Genomic DNA, 18429 nt, shown 5'->3' with positions numbered 1-18429 from the left:
TGTCATAAAACAAATGTACTCATTTAGAAAAAAGGCTTCGTAGAGATTGTCAGTCATTAGAGCAGACTGTACTAATGTTCATTTTTTTGTGTGCTGTACTATCCAATTTCAGTATTTTGGACCTGTCTAATATGTTGATTTACAATTCTGGAAATACAGCACCATCTTTTAATTGCCATTTGTCATTTTGTACTGTGCTAGCTTTTTTCAATGGACATGCTGCTATTATTTGTTATTTTCTTACAATACATGAGTATGAAGGTATCTAAGACTCAAACTAGCATTTCCATATCTCAAGACTTCAATTCCATGATACACACAAAACCAGAGGCATGACTTTTGTGGGAAAATATTCTTCCCCTGTTCATTTAAAACAAGGATTTTTCAAAGGTTGTAGACAGGCTTTTTCTCAAGTTTGCACTGTTTTTAATTTCTGCACTTTAATCATGCAGATCACAGCTGTGTGTGGTGTCTTGATACCCCTTATTTCATTTTTTAGCCAGCCTTCGTTGGTGTGCTTTCCAGTATTGACATCTTTCATCTTAGTTGCTTTCTGAATGGATTGATGAGGTAGTGATGGTCTTAACTTACAAGCATGCTTTAATTTGAAAAAAAATGAAAACAAACCATAAAATGCAATAAAAACACACAAACAACTCTCCCCATATGAAATCTACACACCCAGTATTTCCAGACTTTGCTTAATAGGAGTATTTATTTTACTTTACTTCTGTGCTTTTCACAGATATAAGGTTAGGGTTTTTTTTCCAGTGGTCACCTTACATGTGCATGCCACTCACATTTGCTTTCCTTCTCTCCAAAGGAAATAGATCATCCATTAACGAATGTCTCACAGCACTAGTGTGTGAAATTTTCAGCTATGAGTCATGCAGTCCTTTGTGCCACACTCTGAGGTCTTTAGTTTAAAACCAACACAGATTTTTAAATATCTGCACTATTGAAAATTCATTTTTCCTGGGGTTCTTCTTTTCTACTTGTTGTTCATTTGTTATAATTTTGCTTGTCTGTTTGTTTTGAGTCTTTTCGTTTCCCTTGGGCATTTCTCCCATAGCTAAACTGCCTGCCTTGTCTTGTTTCCAGGCAAAATCTAGGCAAAACAAAACTTTGCCAACATGAGTGCTCTCTCACTCACTCTCTCTCCCCCTCTCTTTCTCGTGTTATTTATGTTTGAGTAACTAAGAGGGCAAGTTTCTAGCCATACCTGTCTTTTGGAGTTAACAGATGAAGTTCTATGAGACATGTATTACCTTTTAGAAATGCCATGATTATGTGCACATCTACAGATAATCTTGTGCCTGGAGTTACTCCTTTTTTGTTTAAATCTATATGGAAAACCAAAAGCAACTTCTCTGCATAGATCTTCAAAGGGTATCTGTAGTCTCTGTTAAATTACTGCAAAATATTTTGAGCAATACAGACTATTTTCTACCTTTTGAGCCATATGTATCCCCCTCTGTACCTTTACATCTCTACAATTCTTTACCTGTTTTTATCATGTCGCTTTCAGTAACTGGGAAAGAGCTCTGGGAAAAAAGGTAGATGGGAAACAAGAGATGCGAAACAGAAAGCAAGTGAACCCAAGGAATGCTCTTTTCGCACTTTGCTAATCTTTTTTTTTTCTCATCTTTATACAACAACAGTGTATGTTGTCCAAAAGGGGTGAACAGGGTGTTCAAAAAAGGCTTTAAAATTGAATTGGCCTGATTCTGTTAAAGATAATGACATTAAATGTCTGAAGCAAATAGCACTACAGGTGGATTTTTCCCTCTTCATGATCAAAAATCATGAAAGACAACATCATTCATTGTAACTTTCTGCATGTATTGTTTTCCTTTTGAAGTGCTGTTGGGCGTACTGCATTAGTTTGTCTTCCAGACTACCTCTTAACTTTGATGAAGCATGTTGTGCATTTCTAGTTCATGAGTCATTTCAAGTTTGTAGTGTGTTTCCATGCTTGATATAAAAAAGCTTCAAGTGCCATCTGCTGTCTGAAGTCAGCTACTGTGCATTTCCTCTGTATTTGCCACCAGTGTTAGTAGCTTCCTGGCGTTTTCAGGTAATAAGAGCACTGGTAGCTTTTTCATCTTGGAAGAAGTGAAAACATGTTTGTGTGTGCCTGCTTATATAAATTTTTAAATTTTCAGGGTTGGTGTTTTTGGGGTTTTTTTTGTAGAAAAATACGGCTCTACGGTATACAGTACAAATATCTACAGTAGAATTTGAGATAAAGCAAAAACGTTAATCTATCCTCATTTTTCCTTTAGGTGTCGGATAATGGAAAACCACCGTTGTCATCTTTGACTTACATTGATATTAGAGTTATTGAGGAAAGCATTTATTCTCCAGCAATTCTGCCTCTAGAAATCTTTATCACAGCCTTTGGGGAAGAATATTCAGGTGGTGTCATTGGAAAAATTCATGCAACTGATCAAGATGTTTATGATACTTTGACGTACAGTCTGGACCCCAAAATGGAATCCTTGTTCTCAGTTTCCAGTACTGGCGGCAAACTAATAGCACATAAAAGGTTAGATGTAGGACAGTACCTCCTAAATGTCACTGTTACAGATGGAAAATTTACAACTGCAGCTGATATTACTGTACACATCAGACAAATCACGCAAGATTTACTAAATCACAGTATTGCAATACGCTTTGCAAACCTGTCCCCTGAAGAATTCATTGGTGATTATTGGCGCAATTTCCAGAGAGCATTAAGAAACATCTTGGGCGTGAGGAGAAATGACATCCAGATTATTAGTCTGCAGCCTTCTGATCCTCCTTCAAATCTTGATGTCCTCCTGAATATTGAAAAGTCTGGTAGCTCTCACCACCCAACAAGAATTTTGCTCAACAAGATAAACTCTTCCGTGCCTGACTTAGAGGAGATTTTAGGTGTACGGATAATTGTTGTGTTTCATAAGCTCTGCGCAGGCCTAGATTGTCCTTTGAATTTTTGTGAAGAAAAAGTAACAGTGGATGAGAACATCATGTCAACCCACAGCACAGCCAGGTTGAGTTTTGTCACTCCCCGTCATCACAGAACAGCTGTTTGTCTTTGTAAAGGTAAGAAAAGCAGTAAGGGAAACCATATTCTTGAAAAGATTGTTCTGGTTTTAATCCACAGGTGGAAATTTATATCACAGGACAAGATTAAGAATGTTCTGTAACCCTCGCTGCAACATTTTCCTAATTTTATTCAGAGTCAAGAGTAATTCTTTCTTACCTCATTTTAAGAGTTTACATAATATAAAGCTTATGGGTGCGGTTTTGTTTTTTTTTTTATATTTACACCTTAGTTTTCCATTTTGTGAAGCACTTCCTTGTTTGTGCTTAGAGAAGTGGCCCACACAACTTCCAAACTTGGCTGAGAATGACAGGGTGATGTGGGAAATGAATGTTCATTAAAATACATATAAGTATATAGATTTGTTATAGAAGATTAATTTGTCTTCAGCTCAAGGAGAACAACATCGCTTTTTAAAATCAAGACTTAACATTGCTGGCTGAGCTTGAGCATATGAAGTGAATATTTAAAGCCCATTCCTTTTCTGTCTCAGATACAGACATGCTTTTTTCCTGCTCTCCTCAGCTCACTCTGTGTTTAACATATGCATGTTGGTTTTATGGTGAATAATAGTAATGGTAAACCACAGCACCAGTTTCCTGGTTTTATCAAACAAATTGAGTAGTCAAGATAAGGATAAGTATCGGCCACTCTGTGTGCCATTTGTCTAACCTATGCCAGTCATGTCATATAACTGTTACTTCCTTGTCTGATAGTTAGGAATATCATTTGTGTTACTTTCAACTACTGTAATTAAGAGTCCCTTTTCACAAAACACCATTAGCACCAACAGAAGAGAAATAATGGATCTTGTTTTACAGAAGGGAAATGCCCCCTGGTGAACAGTGTGTGTGAAGGAAACCCATGCCCTGAAGGTACCGAATGTTTAGGAGATCCAAAGGAAGGAAAATATACCTGTGTTTGCCAAGACAGCAAAGCTGGACAGTGTCCTGGTAAGGAATTAACTCTAAAAAACTCTGTAAAATTAATTTTTTTTCCAATACAAATTTAATTCCTGTCCTGTGCTAATACATTTTATGTTTGTCTGTATTTCTAAGCACCAGCTGTTTCTGCTGTGACATTTACTGGGAGCAGCTATGTGAAATACCGTCTCACAGAAAATGAGAACAAAGAGGAAATGAAGCTGACAATGAGACTTAGAACTTACTCTGCTCATGCAGTTGTTATGTATGCTCGAGGAACAGACTACAGTATCTTAGAGGTATATTAAAATCTAGTGCATATCTCTTTCTTACTTCCTACCACCTTCTTACCATTTTTTGTGCCAGATTAAAAGATAGAGTCATAACATCTGTGTGGAATTGTTACAATTGATAATTGCCTTCAAGGCAGGGTGTGTTATACATCTGAGTGACAAACTTGTATAGAATTTTTTAAATGTGTAAAAGGAATTTGTTTTCTTTACTGTTTTAAAAATAAAGAAAAAAGCCTCGCAAATCATCTTTTTTAAACAACTTTATTTGCTATAATACCAAAGTCCATACAGAGTAAGTCACTTAGAGCACAAGATGAAAGGTATTGAAGTATTGTAATCTTTTGATTATGATCTGTGACTTCTTTACTAGCGGAAGAAAATTTACAAAGTGTATGTTTTAATTAAAAGAACTATATAGAATGAATCACAGTCTCTGTGTCTATTTGGAAAACAATTGATATTAAACAGCCTTTTGTGAACCACCACCATCATTCTGTCTCTCCAGCAAACATAAACTTTTATAGGCATCAATATTTTATACTCTTCAAGTATGCAGACCATTTATTGATGTTGTGGCTTTCCTCTGTAGATTCATCATGGAAGACTGCAATATAAATTTGATTGTGGCAGTGGACCTGGGATTGTTTCTGTTCAGAGCATTCAGATAAATGATGGCCAGTGGCATTCAGTGTCTCTTGAAGTGGATGGAAACTATGCACGACTTGTTCTGGACAGGGTGCATACTGCATCTGGTACTGCTCCTGGTACACTTAGGACACTAAATCTAGATAATCACGTGTTTTTTGGTGGTCATATTCGTCAGCAAGGTACAAGACATGGTAGAAGTCCCCAGGTTAGCAATGGTTTCAGAGGCTGTATGGACTCTGTTGTACTTAATGGACAAGAGCTACCTCTAAACAGCAAGCCACGAAATTACGCACACATGGAAGAATCTGTAGATGTCACTCCTGGATGCTTACTGACTACCACAGATGGATGTTCAAGCAGCCCATGTCAGAATGGGGGCATCTGCAATGCATTGTCAAATGGAGGTAAGCGGTGCTATATTCTTCTGCTTTTAGTTTTTAAAACTGCTTTTCAACTTCCCTGCTTTGAAGGACAAAACAACTTTGTGCATAGTTCTTGCTTTCTCAGACAGTTGTAGAAAGTTGGTTGTTGAGCAGGTAGGAAGGCTGTGTCTACATTAAATTCCTTTGGATATGAGGTAAACAAAGTCTGTCTGGCAAAGTGTGGATTTAATCTTCAGTGTCAACACCTAGGGTCCATCCTCTTAACTGCCTACTTTTGAGTCTTCCTTTAAAAATTCTGAAATTATTGTGTCAATTTGAGTCTTGTGAAAGAAATGGAAGTTATCCTTCAGTCATGTTCAAGAAAAACCTTACTGTTAGACTTTTCCTTCATTTTACAAGAAAAATATTTCTATTCTTTCCCATCTTTTATCTCTTTGAACACATAGGTAGGTAGAGAGGAATTTATCTTAAATCTGTAGGTGGCCTAGGAGGATTTTATCTCAAATCCAGTAAAGCTATATGCCTCTTTCACAAAGTCTGTGTTTGATTTCAGGTTACTACTGCAAGTGTGCACCTTTGTTTATGGGAACTCACTGCGATGTAAGTGTCAACCCATGTGCTTCCAACCCCTGCCTTTATGGTGGGACTTGCATCCCGGTCAGTGATGATTTTATCTGCCAGTGCCGAGGACAGTACACAGGTCAAAGGTATGTTTGTATGGTGTTTTGTACCATTGAACCCCTTAGAGAACAGGCTACAAATGTAATACTTTTTCTGTTTCCTTTTTTGTCTGTTTTTGACGTAAGAAGCTCAGAGTTTTGAGACCCACTGGAGTTAGTTGAAGTTAATGTCAGCTCTTATGTTACAGCCCCGAATCTTACCCTGTATAGTCACTTGAAGTAAGGTATGGGTTCATTCATCTGTTTTTGTTTGGTTTGGCTTTTCAGGTGCCAACTGGGTCCATATTGCAAAGACAATCCCTGTAAAAACAGTGGCAAGTGTATTGACAGTTTGGATGGACCTGTTTGTGAGTGTGAAGCAGGCTTTCGTGGAGAAAGGTAGGTAGTGTTCCACATATATTGAATTATAATAGCATTACTTAACAGTTCAAACTGCTTGAAATGGCAGATGTCGCCTGATAGTGTGCAGTACTCTACATTAAATGTATCCAAAATTGTTGAGAACAAGGAGATTACAACAAAGACTACCAGTGTAAACTAATTATTGCTCTGTTCTGTTTCTGATAGGTGCCTGACTGATGTCGATGAATGCATAGAAAATCCATGTCTTAATGGTGCCCTTTGTGAGAATACTTACGGCTCCTATCATTGCAACTGTAGCCATGGATTTGGAGGAAAACACTGCACAGACATTGTTCTGAATAAATACGTTTCAACATCTTGGAACATTAGCTTAGCTGAAGTGATTGGGATTATTGTTTTCATCGCAGGAATCTTCTTGTTAGTTGTGATTTTTGTTGTTTGCCGCAAAGTGGTTAGTAGAAAGAAGAAGCACCAGCCAGAACCTGAAGACAAGCAACTGGGAGCTACAACAGCCTTCTTGCAAAGACCGTATTTTGATGCAAAATTGAATAAGAACGTCTATTCTGACATCCCTCCACAGGTTCCTGTTCGTCCCATTTCATACACTCCAAGCATTCCAAGTGATTCCAGGAACAATCTTGACAGGAATTCTTTTGAGGGGTCTGCTATCCCTGAGCACCCAGAGTTTAGTACTTTTAACCCTGATTCTGTACACGGTCATCGGAAGGCTGTAGCTGTTTGCAGTGTAGCGCCCAATTTGCCACCTCCGCCTCCCTCCAACTCACCTTCAGACAGTGATTCAATACAGAAACCCAGCTGGGATTTTGACTATGATAGTAAGAAATGTTCTTTTTTTTTCTCTTTTCTGTTAAGTGTGTGTGCTGATATAATGTGAGTGGAACGTCTATGTCTGTGCCTGTTAGGGTACAATGGACATCGTGACTTTAATGGGTTTTGAGTGTGATGAGACTTCATGCTCTATTAAATTTTGTAACGTGTAAATCTCAGCCTTAAATTTTATTAACTCTACAATCTATTAATTGTCTTGCTTGAAACTATTTCTTTCAGCAAAAGTAGTAGATCTTGACCCCTGCCTTTCCAAAAAGCCTCTGGATGAAAAGAATTCCCATCCTTACAGTGCTAGAGAAAGCATGTCTGAGGTCCAGTCTCTCAGCTCCTTCCAGTCTGAATCATGTGATGACAATGGTATGTAAAATACAATCACTCTGTACTGCCACTTAGATTCATTTGTTCTGTCTTTGCATCTGTATCTCTTAGTGTCAGCAGGACTTACATATATTGAATATATATTAAATAGTAGCTTATTTAATATATATCTGTATTTACTTATGTTAATATACAAAGTTGTTAATTTTTTTAAAGTGTTTTACCTATCTTACACCTCGTGTAAATTATTTTACCTTAAAATTATACATAACCATTCTGCTGTTGGAATATTACAATGAAAATGCAGCTCAGTGTTTTCAGAGCCTTGTGTTTAAAAGGTGGTAAAATATGAGGAAGTCTTCTAGGTTATCATTATTTATCACCTTACACGAGAATACACTGAATTTAAACAATGGCCTCTGCACAAATATAACTTTCGCTTTGCCATTCAGCTCTCAGTAAAAAGCTTTCTGGTGTTACGGTTTCATTTGTTTCCTTCTCTTTTTCTTGCTGCGACCTCAGCTCCCATATGGATCAGATCAGTTCTGAGTGAGAGCAGAGTATAAGGGACTACTTGTAAGTTTGATTACTTTAGTAATGAAGGAAGCTGCACAAAAAGGAATTTTGTTATAATAGAACAGTATATTTGGCTTTCACCATGATTACAACGAATTAATAAAAACATTTCATACATTTAAAAAGTTGATCACAACTCCATCAAAATAAAATCTGCATACCTATTTGTGGGTTTGATTATTATTAATTGGAAGCCTTTTGTGATGACAGATGCTTTTACAGTTGATATGAATGCATCTGTGTATTCAGAAACATTTCATTCTGATTGGACAAAGCTACAGTTGTCTCATAACTTAATTCACTAAGTTAAGGTGTTTTGATTCTTTATGCCAATTTCTTCTTTTTTCTCCGTGTGGTAAAAAGAACTTGAAATTCCTTCAGTTTAGGAATAAATAACATTCTGCTTCTCAGTGAAGTAGAGTGATTTGTTATTAACAGCAAAACAAAAAATCTGTGTTAATGATTGGTGAAAGTAAAATGTTATACTTAACAGTCCTCATCATTTTATCAGTAGACCTGATACCAATTTTCAACCTTTTTCTTGTGGTTTTAAGTCTTGTGTTGTACATGTTGTTTCCCCCTCCTCTCCATCCTGTATGTTTCATATATTCTTACTCCCATTTCTTGACATGCATTGATTATTAACACATCATTCTAAGAGAAATAGCTGTAAGCATCATAGATATTCTTCCTTTCCTTCCAAAATCTAATCCCTGAGGCATGCAAAACAATTGCATGTGCTTACTTCATTCTACCTTATAAGAAATCCTCACTACCAAAAGTGTCTTGGGAAAGGGAAGACATGAAAAATACATTCAATTTAGTTGTTTTTAAATAAGAAAGTAACAGCCTGAATTTGATATTCGTATTATGATATATATCACTGTTCACACACAACTTAAGTAGGTTAGCAACAGAAATTCTGAGTGGATATTTTTCATATTCTAAACTTCTAATTCATTTCAGTGAAAATTTCTTTCCCTCATCTTTTCACTGGGGTGGGGAGAAGGAAAGGTAATTTGCATTTTTAAAGTGGAAGTCTAATGCAGTACTCATTAATTCACCCAACAGAAGCCTTTAGAAAAGTCTAGCTTGTTGCTTATGTAGATGAAGTATTATGCAAATGAGTGTGTTTAGGCAACATTTCAGAAATTCGAACACAACTAAAGCAACTTTATGCCTATGCAAAGTTTGCTTCAGGAGTAGTTACAAGTACTTCTGCATGTTTAGCAAGAATAAAATTGATGTGTTTTGTGTGCTATACGTAACTGCTTTCTAGATCGAGAGTAAATGTATATCTACACCAATAATCTTACTCTATAAATAGTAATGAACTGCAATTTTATGTGTTTTTTGCATATCTGTATGCTGTTTAAAGTGATACTAACTCTAGGTTTGTTTTAATTTGCTCCTTTTATACCTTTTACAAGCTTCCGTAGTGACTGTAATACACCTTGTCAATGCTGTTGTTGACTCGGTGGAAGAAGAAGGTATATACATGTTTTCATATTTATTTACTGCTTTGGCAGAATAATACACATTTGTCTTCTAGTATTATCTTCTAGTAATGTAGCCCTAGCAGATGTGCATTATAAATACTTAGACTTTCTGATAAGTTTTAGCAAATAATGTATTTATTATGTATGTCTGGTAATACTTTCTTGTGCATGCTGCAGCTGCCCTGTGAACAGGTTTCAAAGTGTGATTTCTTTGTATTCAAAAGTATTGGCAAAAAGATCTTGGTGCTTACTCTCTTCTGAAAATACTCACACTAAAGCTCCCAGTGGAATTGAGGCAGCATCAAAGACAAATACCTATAGTACTGTAGATGAAAAAGTAGCAGCCTCCTGTTCCATTTCCTCTCCCACCCACATCTGTTGTTACCCTGTCCAGCTCAGCAGAATTGGAGTAGTCTAGTATCAGTCCTCACTTCCCTTGTTTTCAGATCGATCTGTCTCTTAAGCAGAAAAAAGTTATTTCTAGTATGCAGCTGAGGTATATAGGTATACATGTCCCTGTCAGTTTAAGTAGTTTGTTACTATCCAGCCTTACAACAGTATCTGAAAGATATGTCTGGGTGTATGTATGTACACACACATATATTTGTGTGTAGTAGTATTGGAAGTTAGAAAGAGGCAAAGTAGACATTTTCCTTGGAATTTTATTTCATTTCTGCCAACATTTAAGAACTAACCACTCTGGAAAACACAAACTCATTTACAAAGTAATAGTAGTAATAAAAATGTGTGAGTCTATACAATGCTAACTATTGACTTAATAGTACTTTAAGTTCCAGTAATAACCAAGTAATTCACTCCATGACCATGCGTCTACAGAGGTTACTTCTGAAATAATATCTACAGTGTACACTTCCTTTTTCTTGATACAGACTAGAAAACCTTACATTTATTACTAAGTCCTACTAAAAATAAAACCATTTTAAAACACAAAATCCGTTATAGTACCCAAAGATTCTCTTTGGTTCGTTTTCTGAAGTACATCCTGTTTAATTTATGCAGACACACAAAAGAGTAGGCAAATGCAAAGACTTCTAACTACATAAGAATATTTCATTAATATGTACCTATGGACTGTAGTCCTCAACGCTAAAAAATTGCAATGCACAGTACTGGGAAAGGGAGAATTACTTGACTAGAAGAGGCAAAATCTATCAGTGGAAATATTTAATAATTTATTCATAATTACATTGAGATTTTAATTGATAAAACTTAAAAATGATGGATGTAGTTCTCAAGTGAAAGTTGAAAGTATTGCTTGGTGGTTTAGTATCACTGTAAGATAAATGCAAACATTTTATGCATTATAGTAGAGAGATTAAACATGTCCTGCTCAGCTGCTTCTTAACACTTGAAAGTTTCTACTCTCAATAAGTTTCTTCTTTGAAAGCATCTTAGGTAAAGAGTTCTGAGCACCCTCAGGAGGGTGCAAGTTTGAGCAGCAGGGATCCTTGCTCAAGCCTTCAGCAAGGTCAGGTTCTGGGAAGATGGTCTTTACCTTTTTAGTCTCCTCAAGTGCTTCTGTCCAACAGGTATCCTGAAAGCATGAATCCCATCCTAGAATAGTTTTAGGTTGGCATTCTCTGCACTGCTTCTCCGGGTGTAGCTCAATGCAAATCACCGACGCCCACTGCAAGAGGAAATACAGATCCAGTCTAGCAGACTATCACCTAGAAAGATGGGCACATCAGGTTCTTGTTTATGTTAAAGAATCTTTGCCTTAGAAGAAGAGGAAAACCAAGAGCTTCCCATTCCTTGGTAAAGGTGCTTTAAATCCTAAGGCCAAAGTGTGCCTATTTGGTTTAGTTTTGCAGCCATTTCCCTGGAAAAATAAAGAATGTTGTCTTTCAAGAAGACTAGTGGTCAGCAACTTCTCTGGAGATGAGGCCAGGGACGTTTTAAGAGTCTCAGATTTCAGACTGATATCTCTATTGGTCTAAACAGTATTTTTCTTGCCTGGGCTAGGCAACCTTAAAAAAAAAAGAGGAACTTCCCACCAAAGAATCAACCTCTGTCGCTTCAGTCTTCCAAGAGTAGATGAAAGTATTAATTCTTAGGAGATTCTGCTATTAGGATAGGCATCACTCATCCTCACAGATTTGAATAGGGAATATAGATTTCTGAAAAGAGAGAGGTTTAAAATTGGTCAGATAATGCAGGACAATTCTCTGATGAGTGTGAGTTGTTGGAATTGCTGTACAAAGGGAGGCAGGTTTCGCAGTGCCTTGTGAATGGAAGCTAGACACTAATGGGAGAGTTACTTTCTTTGCATGAGATACTTGCAAGTGTAAGTCCTAGTAGATGCAACAACAAGGGCTCATACAAGGAAAGAAAAAAAATCAGATCAAGTCTTGTTACCTTTTGTAGGAGAAATCCTAAATCTACTGATATGAGGATTTCAGCAAATTACAGACTGCAGATTTTGCCACCATGAAGCCATGTCCCAGGTGGGCTGTACATTAACTCTGTAGCTGCCCTACAGTTAAAGTCTTGACAAATAAGGAGCCCAGAAGAAAAAAGCACAAAAGCCAACTTTACTATTGCTAAGTAAACTGGACAAAAGCAGCATGAACATTATAGTGACAGTCAGTGTTTGTCTTTAATATTGGTTCTACTATTTGATTCCTAACTACAGATGTTTTCTCCTTTTTCTTCTCATTCTGCCACCTAAAGAATCTTTTGCTGTTCCTGACCTCAGCAATTCAAGAGGTGACTTCTGCATGCAGTTGATTAATGCTCACCAAAATATTTGGTTTTAACACAGACTTACTATCAGTTGCTTGCTGCGCGATTGTCCACAGTGATTACTGTTTACTAGATTTGCACTGTTTTACAGATGTGTATTATTTTCTTTATTGGTGTTCAGATGAGAGAAATGATTGGTATTTAATGAGACTAGGCTGACATCTAGTTTCCAGCAGACAAATACAAACCTATTCAAGGGGAGTTTGTGAGAGGGATCAAGTTCACTCATTTATGCATGATAAAGCTTGATTTTCCTGTTTTGTTCTTGTATTTGAATGTGGAATGTCTTTACTAATAGTCAAAGATTTTTATCAGAGGTGTGACATTTACAGTAGAGCTAACAGCATTTTGTAAAATTAACTTCATAATTCACTTATCAGGTAAAGTCACTCTAAGTGGTCTGAATACTTCACCAATTAGAAACAACTTCTTTGTAAAAAATTCATGGGTTATATGTAATAAATACCTTCTTAAGAAAAATAGGCTGTTGCTATCACCCTAATTTACTCAACAACTGATTGAGAGTTTAGCTGCACCAGGGAGGCTGTTGATTCTTTGCTATCCATTCTATATCATTGTGACATCACATTTCATAGGTGACTACAGCCCTTCCCATGTTAGGTGCAATGTCTGAGAAAATTTAAAAGTTAAAGTGTGAATGATGCGCTGTCTAATGCATGGCATAATGTAAAGTTGTGTTGAATGTCTTTTGTGGAACTAAGGCAAACTGCTCTCTGATTAACAAGTAGTGTCCTAATCACAGTGATTGCATTGTTTTAATACATGTATTCAGTGTATTCTCAGTTCAGACTGACTGGAATAGAAGATAGTAATATTATTTTTTATTTTTCTAAATTACCTTTTCAGGTTATCATTGGGATACATCAGACTGGATGCCAAGTGTTCAGTTGCCAGGTATCCAAGAGTATCCAAATTACGAAGTGGTTGAGGAGTCAGCTCCCCTCTACACAGATGCAAATGCCATCGATACAGACTATTACCCTGGCGGTTATGACATAGAAAGTGATTTTCCACCTCCACCTGATGACTTCCCTGCACCTGATGAGCTTCCACCGTTACCACCTGAATACAGCGACCAGTTTGAGTCAATACAGCCACCCAGAGACATGCCAGCCATAGGTAGCTTGGGTTCTTCTACGAGAAGCAGGCAGAGGTTTAACCTTAACCAGTACCTTCCTCATCACTACCCTGCAGACATGTCAGAACCTCAGACCACAACCAGTGGTATCAGCGGCAGTTACAGAGAACCTTATGCTCCTTACACATTAGGGTACAATCGAGACTTTGAAGCACCCACTGTAGACAACATGTCCATGTCTGTGTATGCTTCCACAGCTTCCTGCTCGGATGTGTCGGCATGCTGTGAAATGGAGTCTGAAGTCATGATGAGTGACTATGAGAGTGGAGATGATGGTCATTTTGAAGATGTGAAAATTCCTCCACTTGATTCCCAGCAACATACAGAAGTCTGACACACCCAACAAAAGTGCCTGGACTCTAACAAACTTTATCAAATCTAGAACAATTTTCAAGAGCTTTTTTATTTTTTCTTTTTTTTTTCTCAGCCACAGTGAATGCTTTTTGTTCCAGTGAGCTAAACTGGCATGGCAGCATTGGATCATGCACTTCATTTCACTAAATCGGCCTCTTTCCATTTCCTGACCTATGATAATTGGACAGTTCCAAGATTTCCATTGGCTGTGCCATTTCTGAACATCCTTTTTTGTACTTACATTGTCTATGTTTAAAAAAAATCACGTACCACTTCTCCATGTTAGCATGATGCATATATTTATATAGTTCTAATGCAATTAATTTTCTCCTATTTTTTGTAAATTTTATGTACAGTTTTGATTTTAATAGTTTTAACTAGATTTTGTAGATATTTTGTGAATTTGTTTTCCACTGAAACTAGTGGTGTTAGTGTGCCATTAAAAATGAGCACCCTGACTTGTTATAATCAGGGCATCACTAAGGTTTGACATTTCATTCTAAAACATTCAACATATTCACACAATTTCAATTGTACATATGTTAGGTCTGATATTTTTCTGGGTCAGCTATATGGAAATGTCTTAAATGGGTTGCTGTATTTTAGAAATGTAAACATTTTTTTCCCTTCTTGGAAAGTGTGTTGGGGACCCTCTACATACCAGTTTAGAACCAAAACCACCATGACACAGTTTTTATAGTGTCTGTATATTTGTGATCCAATGGTCTTGTAAAGGTTTTTACTGAAAATTACCATTAGCCAGTCTTTCTTACTGACAATAAATTATTAATAAAATACTTTAGCTTTTCTCTGTGTATCTCTATTATATACCATTGACAAAGCATTCAGTGCAGCATTTTTTAAGTCTGTATATGTTTTGTACTGTATTAAGTTACTTGCTTCAAGCAACTCGTTTTCCTTTCCTCCGAAATCAGCCTGCAGCTGTGTTAGAGATGCTCACGAGATGGCAGTGTGTGTCTGCTTAATGGTGTTTTTAAAAGTAATCGGGCCAGTATGAATAAAGATTGATGGGTATCAACCTGCAGTAGCCTTCTCGGTAGTTTGCATTTTTCTTTATCAGCTATGTAAATTACTGAGTATTTTTTATGAAGTCCCAAATATATACAAGAAAATTCCCAAAGCTCTTTAAAGCAGTTTCTCCCCTTCTTTAACATCTGAATTGTGCACCTGAATGCTGAAATGTCTGTGCCGGTGTCTGTGCTAAATACATTGGTGTTTTTATGCAATTATATTTCAATTGCGGTTTCTTACATGACGTTCATGCTAGAAGTGTACCTTAAAGAAGTCAAAATGGGATACATTTTGCATATATCCAGCTGCTTTTCTGACTAGAGAAGAACAAAGCCTTTAACAGAGTTCTCTAGCATAAATTTGCCCTGATGGTAAGCAAAAGGAATAATAACTGTGTTTTCTGTCTCTTGCTTGAGGAATGCTTTTTAAGTTCAGAATAGATTTCCTGGCACAGTTGTACATTTTTAATATAGCCCAGAATCCTTTCAGCTCCACCTCTATTTTGTTTATACTGTCATAAAATTTTGTAGCTTGAAAGGTACAGTATTAGATTCTCTGTCATGAGAGCTAAGCCTCAGCTTTCCACCATCTAGCAGAAAAGAGTACTGGATTTGTATTTGGAGTGCTATTTATGTACAAAATGGAACAACTTCCAGCTTGGTAGCTGTATAATGGAAAAGGATGGATTACAGGACAGAGCCAAAAAGCCAGGCGCAGACATTTCTGTGTTAACTTGCCCATATGCAGATAAGAATCTCATGACTTATGTAAAAAGGCTAAAAAAAAAATCAATGGGTTTAAAAAAACCACATTCTGAATTTGTGCTGCAATATTCATCCTGATAATTGGCTTGAGTGTTAGCACGTTCTTATTGAATAGCCTCAGAAGAATCTTAGAAAACTGTGAATAGAGGGTATCACACACTAGTAATTCAGATCACAGTTTAACATCCATCTTGAACTATGAAGGCAGTTCTGCTTAAGATTCCGTAGTACCTGCTTCTCAGTAGGAATGAGCCTCAGGACTCAGCAAGAGAAAAACACTGCACAGATTTGCATCCTTTCTCAGCTGATAAGGATTCCTAGTAAATATGAAAGCCTGCCCTACATATACATTTTCTAAAGTTACTCATTTACAGAAGAAAGGCCTGAAAACAGATTTTTAAAATTCAAGTGTGAAGGACAGGAATATCAACATTTAAATATACTTTTATTCACAGTACTGTGAACTGAAGGCTAACATAGCTCATGCTGAAAAGAAATAATGTCTCATTACAATGAAATTCCAAGTCAGCGTAAGAAAATGTTTTGTTGAAAGTATCAGAATATCCTTTTTTTCCCCCCCTCTTCATGAGAACTGTGCTGCTAGGCAACATGCAACACCCAGGTTATACTTCACAGCAGAAGACAAAGCAGCAGAAATAGCAGGCATTTTCAACTCCACAACAGCTTTGCAGTTGGTGAGCAAAGCAAGACCACTTAGACAAATGCTCCCTTTGTAGGGAGCTTTTATTACCTAACTCAGGTTCAGTAACTGCAATTAAACCTGTTTTTCCATACAGAGGTAGCAATACACCAGACCAAGCTGGTGACATTTTAAATCCAATTAAAACTGATACAGCAGACCATTGCTGTTTGACTCAACAGTAATCCAAGATATTCAAAAGCATCGGCAATGTGATTTAATTTATAAGCCAAACATTTTAAAATAGGGAATTTCAGGGAAGTGAAGTCACACGTCCACTATGCCAGTATTCATCTGTCCTCACAGCAAGAGGTTTATGTTCAGACGTGTTTCAATTTGTACCCATTGCTTCTTTTCCTGCTGTAGGGCACTGCTGAGAAGAGCCCATCTCTGTCTTACATCTCAGATCAGGTATTTATAATCATAGTTTTCCACTGAGCCTTCTTTTTTTGCCCAGACTGAACAGTCAGTTCTCTCAACCTCTCATATGAAAGAGTTTCTAGTCTCTTTATCATCTTACTGGCCCTTTGCTGAACTGTAGTTAACTCCCCTATGGAAGTAATGTCTTCTATTTTAAAATACTTGTGAGCTAGTAGAATTTAAAGTTTTACTGAGTAGATTTGAGTCAAGCTCATTGCTGTTTTCTCCATTCTACATTTTATTTGCAGTGTATGAAATGTCACTTTGCCTTGAAATAGAGAACAGACTGCTGATCAGGAATAATTGAGGAAGAAACAGCAACAGACAACCCTATAAAACGTCTTTCATTTAATTTTTAACATCCATGCCTGGTCTGAGAGCTCCAGGGTTGAGGTATATACACTTAGTAGGAGGAACATGACAAGAGTACCAAGTTTTGGCTTCTCCTTCAAGGATATTTACTCAGAATGTTTTCCTACTGTTCCCTGTTCTACCCTCTTGCCTCCATGAAAGAAATACTGGCCCAAGCAACCACATATAAGAAGAGTTCCTGCACTGCCCAAGGGATACAAATCAATCTGCACAAGCCAAAGAAGGTATGAAATCCCACAAGACACAAAAATCCACTTTTTACTGGAGTAAAGGAGTAAGAAGGAATACACTACTTCCACCTTGAATCTACCTATAAAACCCTTGAAGGAAGACAGCTGCAGGAATAAGTCCATATTCTGTCAGAGGTCATGGCTGACACCTTTCTCCAAAGGAAATGGTGCTGAGTAAATGCGGTTCACCAAGTCCTGACTCAACCTTGCCTTTGGAGAAACCATGCTGAACATCTCGAATCACCACCTTGTCCTCCCTGTGCCTTTAGCATGGCTTCTAGGAGGATCTGTTCCATGAATTTCCCAGGCATAGAGATGAGGCCAATAGTTCCAAAGGTACTCCTTTCTACCCTTTTCAAAGATGGGCACTGTGTTTCCCTTTTTCCAGTCACCTGGGACTTCTGACTGCCATGACTTCTTAAATATTATGCAGTGTGGCTTGGCAACTACACCAGCAAATTCCCTCAGGATTCCCATAGTCTTACGTACATTCAGGTTCCTCAGGTGGTCATGACCCTGATCTTTGCCTACAGTCAGAGGTACCTTGCTCCCCCAGTCCCCATCCTGCTGTCCATCCTCTAGAAAGGGGTAGGAAGATGAAGGGATAAAGTGCACTCTCTTCAAATTTGCAATGACACTGAGCTGTCATGCAGTTGCCACACCTGAAGGATAGGATGCCATCCAGATAGATTTGGACAAGCTTGAGAATTGGGCCCATGGGAATCTATGAGGTTTTATAAGATCAAGTGCAAGGTGCTGCACCTGGGTTGGGGCAAACCCTGATGAATCAATACAGGCTGGGGGATGCACAGATCAAGAGCAGCCCTGCCAAGAAGGACTTGGGGGTGTTGATTGGAACAAGATAATCTTTAAGGTCCCTTCAACCCTAACCATGTGATTCAGAAGCTCTGTTCAGACAGCTCTGCACACTAACAGTACCTGCAAACTGCCACACCAAGGTACCCACAGCATCCACACAAGGAGTCTATGCATTTCATTGAAAGCTCTGCACACA

The 18429-nt window shown here is 37.5% G+C and overlaps 1 protein-coding gene across 3 annotated transcripts in view; it reads left to right on the top strand.

Moving 5' to 3' along the window:
- The window catches only part of FAT1 (FAT atypical cadherin 1), a 100302-nt gene extending 85611 nt beyond the window's left edge, over positions 1-14691 (top strand). The window contains exons 19-29 of one of the 3 annotated variants that reach the window (XM_071556361.1): positions 2286-3087; positions 3910-4041; positions 4147-4310; positions 4894-5356; positions 5889-6042; positions 6283-6393; positions 6583-7214; positions 7447-7584; positions 9552-9611; positions 12312-12347; positions 13251-14691. In XM_071556361.1, the coding sequence (XP_071412462.1) occupies positions 2286-3087; positions 3910-4041; positions 4147-4310; positions 4894-5356; positions 5889-6042; positions 6283-6393; positions 6583-7214; positions 7447-7584; positions 9552-9611; positions 12312-12347; positions 13251-13876 (3318 nt within the window). In that variant the 3' untranslated portion in view covers positions 13877-14691. The remainder of the gene's footprint in view (positions 1-2285; positions 3088-3909; positions 4042-4146; positions 4311-4893; positions 5357-5888; positions 6043-6282; positions 6394-6582; positions 7215-7446; positions 7585-9551; positions 9612-12311; positions 12348-13250) is intronic. The other 2 variants (XM_071556362.1, XM_071556363.1) reach the window with 2 other exon arrangements.
- Positions 14692-18429: the final 3738 nt, after the last annotated feature.

Source organism: Pithys albifrons, chromosome 5 (genome assembly GCF_047495875.1).
Source record: "Pithys albifrons albifrons isolate INPA30051 chromosome 5, PitAlb_v1, whole genome shotgun sequence".
Lineage (NCBI taxonomy): Eukaryota > Metazoa > Chordata > Aves > Passeriformes > Thamnophilidae > Pithys > Pithys albifrons.
The sequence above is the reverse complement of the archived record's forward strand: the minus strand, read 5'-3'. Positions and strand labels throughout refer to the sequence as shown.